This window comes from Colias philodice, chromosome 19 (assembly GCF_061535455.1).
Source record: "Colias philodice isolate Cphi_HAF_F1 chromosome 19, ilColPhil1 Martin Lab GWU primary, whole genome shotgun sequence".
Taxonomy (NCBI): domain Eukaryota; kingdom Metazoa; phylum Arthropoda; class Insecta; order Lepidoptera; family Pieridae; genus Colias; species Colias philodice.
The window spans coordinates 2483389-2492663 of record NC_143104.1 but is presented as its reverse complement, the minus strand read 5'-3'; the positions used below and the strand labels follow the sequence as shown (position 1 = coordinate 2492663).

At 31.8% G+C, this 9275-nt stretch overlaps 1 protein-coding gene across 1 annotated transcript; it reads right to left on the bottom strand.

Moving 5' to 3' along the window:
- Positions 1–6721: 6721 nt before the first annotated feature.
- Prps (phosphoribosyl pyrophosphate synthetase) lies at positions 6722–8993 on the bottom strand. Its single transcript, XM_089707421.1, has one exon. It carries the CDS (start codon positions 8754–8756, stop codon positions 7728–7730), a length of 1029 nt encoding a protein of 342 aa, XP_089563547.1. The 5' UTR covers positions 8757–8993; the 3' UTR covers positions 6722–7727.
- Positions 8994–9275: the final 282 nt, after the last annotated feature.

Here is a 9275-nt window from a genome sequence, read left to right as displayed (position 1 = left end):
TCCGTCTCTCTCTCGTTATACCTGCGATCGCGCTCGTGAGGTTTTGGTGTGACACAAGTTTATGAACATGTCACCCGACTAAAACGATTTTAAAAACGTTATCACGTTAAAAATTAAAAATATTCAAAATTATTTATATCTTTCCTTTACATAAACAAATTTGTGATTGGAGCACTCCTAGTAAGCAAATAAAATGCTTGTGTCAGTAGGTTCCGCTCTTCCTTAACACTATTACAGAAACAGAAATAAAACAATATGAATGAATACAATGCAAAAACATAAAAGAAAAGAAAGAATTTAATAAAAAAATATCGGTATCGGCTGATTTATTATCGGCGATACCGATATATCGGTATCGGTATCGTTACATCCCTAGATTAAACTAAGAATTTAATAATATAAAATCGATCTAGTTCTAGTCGAACTTGTGACACTTGGTTCCACATAAATAGGCTATTGAGTACATAATAATATTTGTATTTATAGCAATTGCAAACATCAGTCACGCATCCAATTCGAAAATATAAATAACATGATCCGATAATTTCAATTTTCAACCATCGTAAATATTATATAGTACACTGTACCTATCTATGTTTCAAAAGAACATATTTATAGAATTTAAATAACTAATAGAAAAAAGCTAGTCCACTAGCTAGTTGAATGTATTTGTATTGTTAATGCTGAAATAAAGATTGTAATTTTCATTAAAAAAATTAGTAATTACTTATGGTATTTTAATTGTTTATGATAACCTAACAGATGGCGCTATTTCTTCAAACAGCGATACAGATAAAAAGTAGTTAATTCGATAAAGCTGTTGCATGGCAATTGGCAATATTTGTCCACTTTTGAGTTCGCTTTCTTATTAATTGTTTGATATGAAATTATATGGCGCTTAATGCTATAGTAATAAAAGCAAGCACCTAACATTTCATATGATCATTCATTTTTCTTTTTGGAGTTACGTTCATAGATAAAACACTACACATATTCTAAAAATGAGATTAAAATTTATGCAATATTCACATCTTTTCTTTATAAAATAAAAGTATATTGGGTATTGCTATACAACGTCAATATTATTATTTCAGTATCCTCCTGCTCCTATTTAGTGGGCACAGCTCACCTGTTTGGAGAACGAATGTTTTGTATTTGTGTAATGATCTACTTGTATCAGTGCATTATAAAAATATTTTAAAGTTTCAAAAAACGTTAGGCAAATATTAAATTCTACAATATTACATTAGCAATATTGTTACGAACCTATGTAAGTATATTGTTAACTGAAAGCAATAGGAAATCTAATTTCATTTTGTTAGAAGGTTTGATATAGGTATTGAAAAATGATAGTTTAGTTACTACTAAACTATCATGTACAACAACACTACTGTGTAGTCTTTATAGTTTAATAAATTATAAATATGTAGTACATAATAATAAAAATACCACGATAGTAACAAAATTAAACTTTGTGTACCTAATCGAATAATGTTGTAGAGTTCTTTGTGTTATGTTTTGTGTCGGTCAAGGCCCTAACCCACAGATTAAGTATTAGTTACTACGTAACCCTAACCCATAATAGCTAATAGCTTTATATAGTTCTGTAAATGACCGTTATTTCATGTGGCGCTGCAAGCATTATTGAAAACCATCTAAAAAAATAGCAATAAGTAAACTTTCTTCCAGAAAAAGACCAGACAAAAGGCCACAATTAAAAATAATAATTACCGGTAAAACCTGTTAGCTTTGCCAACGGTTGCAGACTTTGCCATAGCCAACTTCTGAGGGAAAAAGTGTAGTCACATCTTAATATCAGTTTTTTGTCATGTATGCATGCCTTTATAGTAAAATTTATGAGTTAAATGGCAACACCGAATGAGATGTGGCAACCCAGCTTGTTTTTGAGATGTCATTTTCGGCGGTTACTTTTTTCGAATGTTGGCGGTATGAAACTTAGTGCTCCGGAACTTTTACAAAAACAAACGGGAAAAGCATTGCCTACGTAAGAATTTTTTTGATATTATGTTAATATAATGTTCTTTAGCTAAATAAAAGCTGATTTACTGTGCTACAAGCTACCTTTACTTCGCAATTGGTATTGGTAAATTCAACAACCCCAATCACAACGTCTGTGATGGTGACTTTGCCATGTTTTGTTGGAGGTTAGGGCTGCCACAAAATTTCTGATGAATATTTTATCAAGTTTAAAATACATAACAACAATTTTTATATTCAATCAAGATCATATAAATAAGAATTTGTCATTGTTTAAATCTTTTAGGAATGTCGTGTAATGTGTGATATTTAAAAAAAGTTAGTTATTTTAATGAATACTATTTTTTTTTGTTTTATTATGTAAAACAATTCAAAGTTAAGAAACTAACTAGAAGTAATTGATTGTTTTTTTTACTTTTACTAAATTGTTCCTACTAAGTACGAAAACATTTTTATTTGACAACCCTAACCCTAACTTCTTCATATATAGGAAATATTTTGGAAAGGTTGGTGAATTTGCCACCTTCTTAGAGAGTTAAATTACCAGTGCTAAATAATATAAAATTTTTGCTTTATTTTACGGGATATAGGAAGAGTGCAAATATATTACTTTTTAACCTCATAAACTCCAAAAATTTCATTTTTTCTTTCATATGGCAAATTTACCAGAAGTGACAGCTAACTTTGCCATAATTGTTTTTATGCTTAAAATATTATAATTTACAAAAATGAAATAGATATTTAGTAATAATGTAAATTTTCATGAAATTTACTACGTCTAGGTGCAGGTTACTCATTACGTTTTCATACAATTATATTTTTTTAAAGCGAATCAAACTTTTTGACACATGAAAAAGTGGCAAAGTAAGCAGGTTTCACGGTACATATAATATGCATAGCCCCTCTGGTAATATCTACCTACTTACCTATACACAATAATTACTTATGTTTTATGCTACGATTATTAATAATATGCAATAATATCGGCTAATCGCAGTCATTGCCTTCAACTTCTATATAAAATTATCATTTTGAATTCAACGTCACGTAAACATGTTATTTTGTAAACAGTTTCTATTCTATCAATAATAAAATAATTGTTATTGTTGCTTGCAGAGGTCAAGTCAATATCTTTCACGTAAAATTGCGTCAAGTTATATTTTAAATTAGATCAAATACCTACCTAACTACCTACTTTTGCATTTGTTACAAGTAATAAAAAAATATTATGTAGATATTACGAGATAAATTAGGAAGTGGGTGTAATGTTTTAAGTTTATGTAGGTACTTAGTTATTTTAAAAATGGCATAAGGTAGCTAATGCAACGAGACTGAAAAACCTATATCATAATACTTAATATATTATTTCGTTTATAACTAATTAAATCTTAATGTATAAAGAAAACATGTTTATTATATTAAACGCTTGCTTTTGCGAGTGTTTTGAATGATAAATATTATTTTATAATTTGAACTAGGTATCCATACGGCCATACCTATACGATAAAGCAATTATTATGTAGTAGGTATAATCAAAAATAATATGTTTATCAATTGATGAACAAAAAAATCAACAAATATACTAAAATGGAAGTAGGTCTTTATTGGCGGAATTAATTCAAAGCAATCAGCTTTGTTAGAAAGCGACATCCTTCCTTCAATCAATATTGCATAAATCACCACGCATTGTAAGCACACTATTAGGAACGTTTAATGCTGCATATATTACTAATTAGTGTTAATGTATTTTACCGTTTACGTCATGCAAAGAACTGCAGCGATATCTGTTTATTGAGATATTATAATCAACATGATAACTAGTGCGAAACTATTGACGTAGGTAAAATAATATTATGACAACTATACCCCGCCTTCCTTAAAGTACATCCATAGTCCATACTATAATATTATAAATGCGAAAGTAAACTCTGTCTCTCTGTCTGTTACTCAATCACGCTTTAACTACTGAACCAATTTGCATGAAATTTGGTAAGTATAGAGATATTTTGATACCCGAGAAAGTACATAGGCTACTTTTTACCCCGGGACATAGGATAGGTTTTATCCCGGAAATCCCATGGGAACTGGAACTATGCCGGTTTTTCGGAAAACTAGTAACTAGTTACTTAGTTAGGTAGTTTATAAATCATAAAATTTACGGAATTTAAAATAACCGTTAGGTAGATACTTAGGTACCTACTAAACTTCGCTGCAGCTTTTTCGATTGTAAATGAAGCTAGTCTAGTTGTTTTGTACCTATGCAGATGATTGAGTTTAGGAAAACAACCTAGGTACCTACATTTCTATGGCATGTAGGTAAATACCTACGTAATTACATATTAGATTTGGTCGCGAAGGAATGCCCACCAATACCCGTGCAGTTCGACGGAACACTGGGATTTTAGTTGGTAGACCTAGGTAAGTATATAAATAATATAAGAATCCCAACATGAGCCGTGGGTTAGCTCATTTTCCGGGGACCGTGGCTATCAATAAAAAAATTCTTCACTTATAAAAGAGATAATTATTAGATTTATGAAATTCAAATATCGGACTGGACTTTCTTCATCAGCAAAGCCAAAATATGTGTATTTATTACCTAACCTATTGCCGGCACAGTGTGATGCAGTTATAATAATGTGATGCTATGCTGTGCCGGTTGGAGTTGGGTGTTAGGTTTTTTGTTTTTCGTTACGGAATTTTTACATTCAGTCGCCGCGCTCAAAGTCTGAGATAAAAGCTATCCAATAGCTTAATAATGTTTACTTTCGACTACGTATAACGGAACCGAGGGCACGACTCATTAATTGAACTTCAAAAGGAAAAAAGATTGAAAGAAAAACTTATTATTTTATTCTATCAATAATTTGGATATTGATCAAATTATCTAGGTATAGAAGTTTCCAACTTATTCTTAAAGATTCGTACCAGTTACCACCCAAGCTCTTTCATTTGTAAAATGTACACCACTCTATTGAATGAAACTTTTAAACGCAATTGCAACCTTCATAAAACTAAAGCGATGTTCTATTTCCTATACAAAAGAAAAAGGTAATATAAAATTGAAGTTGTTAAGCTTTGCCTTTGGAAACAAAAAGCAGCAATCAATTATTGAACAAAAGAGAATTAACGGGACCCATAATTACGTCACCAATTTAGACGCACGGAATGTATAGTCACGATATAAATAAGATACATAAGTACACATAATTATTTATGGTACCTACCTATAAATAATTAATTATCTAAAGACTAGCTGTAGGTATGCTAACATCACATTATTGTCATCGATTTATTAGTATTTAAAACAACAGATAATGTTGCAGGAATATCGCGAAATAAATATTCCTCGAATATTAATATTAATATAATGTATTATTAAATTTAATAGTGCCGTTGGTGCCGAATGCCGATAAACAATGCTAACGTCACATTGTTTTAGAATTTAGAACGACCTTTTTAGTTTTTTTTACATCACACGTTACCCATGTAATAACAGCTTCATTGACCTCGTCAAATAATTCGAACACTACCGCGTTTTATAAATTATACTACGTAGTTCTATCAGATCCTCAGTCCTCATTCGTAATCAATTAAATGTGGACTTTGATCAGTTTCACGAGACTTTAGGATTCAAATGACAACTTTCCTTTAACATGTAATAAGAGTTGTAGAAATTCGAACTTACGAGTCACGACATAAACGCGGAGTTAAAGTAATACAATAATTGCATTGACATTTTATATGAAACTATAATTATTAATCTTAAATAAGTATATATATAAATCTCGTGTCACAATGTTTGTCCTCAATGGACTCCTAAACCACTTAACCGATTATAATAAAATTCGCACACCATGTGCAGTTCGATCCAACTTGAGAGATAGGATAGTTTAAACATGTAGGTACCACGGGCGAAGCCGGGGCGGACCGCTAGTAGTCTTATAATTATGCAGTAGCTATATAAAAGTTCAATTGTTTATATTGAAAAAGCTAGATGGACTTATAATACCTAATGCAAAACTAGAAATTTTAAATCAAATTAAATATTTATTGATTGATGCATGCTAAAAGAATTTGTTCCATTATTATTCTTAGGCTCTTTGTTTTTTAGTATCATTGACACGTTGATTATATTGAAGCAATTTTCATATTAAAATTACAGATAATTGGATTTTGAAGAACTAGGCTACCCATTATCGCTAAAATTAAACATGAATCTTTACATGTAATTCTGGGCAACAGCTATCAAGCGATAACTTGAGCTGTGTCTTGAGTCTTGAAAGCTGAAATACACGCAAGCGTCTAAGACTACGTACAATTTTGTCGTCTAAAGCAAACTGAGCGAACCAAGATGGATCACTTATTGATTATTTTACGTTTATAAATATGAAATACAAGATATCCAAGGCCACACACTCATGTCGCTTTTTTGGCTTTACATAATTTATGCGTAGCACTTGGCATGGTATAATAATAAAACTTATCCACATAACAACTTGTATTCAAATATAGTTGTTTCGGTAGTTGGCCGTAAGCATACACTTTGCATCATTTGAAACCGACCTCGGGTCAAGTAAACTGATATCAATATGATGAAACTGATTATTTTAACGAAAATATACGTAGGTATGATAAGCTTGTTACGCTGATACTTGAGTCATAAAAATAGATTTTAAAGAAAACATTTGAGACTACATGGCTAAATAAAAATAAGACCAAATGAAAATTCACTTTTTATTATAATATTGTAGTTCATGGACCAAATATACAGATTTAATCTATAAATTTAGAAAAATCTCATAATTTACAGTTATTCCAGGCAACTTTAAGCCATCTACCAATATTTATTAACAATTTATATACCTTTATATGCCACAAAAATAGTTTTAAATTTTTAGTTTAAACAACTAAACAAGATGTGAAATAATTTTCCCTTATACGTATTCAAGGAAAAGTTTTTTACTACTTTATTAATCTGTGCCAGTCAATACATAGTTCCAAATTGAAACAAATTACTTCATAGGTCTTTCCAAAAACTACACTTCAATAAAACTTTTTAATTGAAATTTATTGCTGTTGATTGGCACAGACTATAAATGATAAAAACGATAATGTCTTTTAAAATAATCAAATGAGAGAATGCCAATGAATATAGAATGAACATAACATGCATATGATTTCAAAGAATAGCCAATAATGCAGTAATGGTCACAATTTTTTTATGCACATTATTAAAAATATTTAATACTATAGCATAAATTTTATATGCAGAGCTTGGATAGCCATGTTCTTGATACATCTTATACTTAATCTAAATGAGATTACATCTAAAACTAATTAAATGGGCTCGACATTCTCGCATATTATTATCTTCAAATGAATGTTGCTTATCAAACAAAAATAAACATCCCCTTGGATTATATTGACCTCAATATAATCCAACTTTGAAATCCAATAAAATTTTAATCAGTTTGATTATTTCAAGTACAATTAATTTGACAGCAATAAACTGGCAGAATGATTTTATAGCAACACTATTTAAATTATTATATAGAATAATATTTGTTTAAATTTGTGTACATATGCTAATTTTATTTTCACTCCCTTTACAAGCCAATATAACTGTAGCAGTAAATCTAAATTCGCTCATAACAAACGCAACAATCATATTGAAGATGTCAAAGGCCTTAACCTAAGTATGGATAAAATAAAGGAAAAAAATTAAACTAGTATGGAACATTTGAAAAGAGGTACGAAACAGACTCTCCATTGTGTGTTCGTCGAACAGCCTCCGCCAACATCATGGATACATCAATGCATTGTATTTTGGGACAGTCTTGCATGTGTTTCTCTTGCGGTATAGTGTTTGTTACGACAACAGCTTCGAGGCACGCATTGTTGATCCTAGATATAGCCGGACCAGAGAAAATACCATGCGTTAGGATAGCATACACTTTAGTAGCTCCAGCTTCAATCAGCTTCTCAGCGGCATGGCAAATTGTTCCACAAGTATCGGCCATGTCATCTACCAAGATAGCTGTACGATCTTTCACATCACCAACTAGCACCATGGATGCCACTTCATTCGCTTTTTTCCTCTCTTTGTGGATAAGAGCAAACTCTACATTTAGTCTATCAGCAATGGATGTCACCCTCTTAGCACCACCAGCATCAGGAGATACCACAATGCTTGTTTTCCAGTCTGGAATATTCTCTTTAATCCATTTTAGGACTGCTGGTTCAGCGAATAGATTGTCCACAGGTATGTCAAAGAAACCTTGAATTTGCGAAGCATGGAGATCCATTGTTATGATATGGTCTGCGCCGGAGACGGATAGAATGTTGGCGACGAGCTTAGCAGTGATTGGGGCACGACTTTTATCTTTCTTGTCCTGTCTCGCATAGGGGAAGCAAGGAATAACTGCGGTCACTCGAGAGGCTGACGCGATTTTACACGCATTAATCATAATTAACAACTCCATCAGGTTATCATTAATTTCACCACTGCCACTTTGCACAATATAAACATCTTCACCACGAACGGATTCGCCGATCTCCACACATGTCTCCATGTTACTAAATTTTTTGGTTACAACTTTGCTCAATTCCCTGCCCAAGCGGTCGACGATCTTTTGCGCCAGGTCCTGGTGGGAGCTTCCGCTGAAAACTTTGATGTTCGGCATCCTGGATGTTAACGGTGACGGAAGATTATCTAATCTATTTACAACTTCTTCTAGGTTTATAGTTGATTTCATCAGCGCCCGAGAGAAATGACCTCCGGTCCGTCGCTCTCGGTATATACGACGGGAATAAACTCGAGAACTATTTATGTGTGACAGATTAATGATAAGAAATTTATATAATTACGCGGGGGGCTCGCGCTGTGCTGTAAATACGCCGCACTATACGCGCTAGGCACCTCGCACGCACGTTTTTCTAATTTATTGAATGAATATGTCAAGTCAAGACAAGAAACAGAGCAAGGGCAAATACCAGTGTGACCACTTAATTTTTTATATGTTTTCAAGTAGGTTCTTAATTACTAATCAGTAACAGTTAAACCAGTGGCTACTTTCCCTCCTTTTATATTTATCTGGCACGTAATTTTAACACTACGTAATTATTGCAAGATTTTATTGTAAATTTGTGTTATTTGATACTTTGTAAGTCTTGTTTACATTCAAAATACCTAATTGCGGATGTAATGTTGCGTCAATATTAACCTTAACAAAATATTATTATAATCAGTATAATTATCAAATATACTTATTTCT

Excerpts from the sequence above, each read along its gene's own strand:
- Prps (XM_089707421.1), bottom strand. The coding sequence starts at position 8,756 with ATGAAATCAACTATAAACCTAGAAGAAGTTGTAAATAGATTAGATAAT.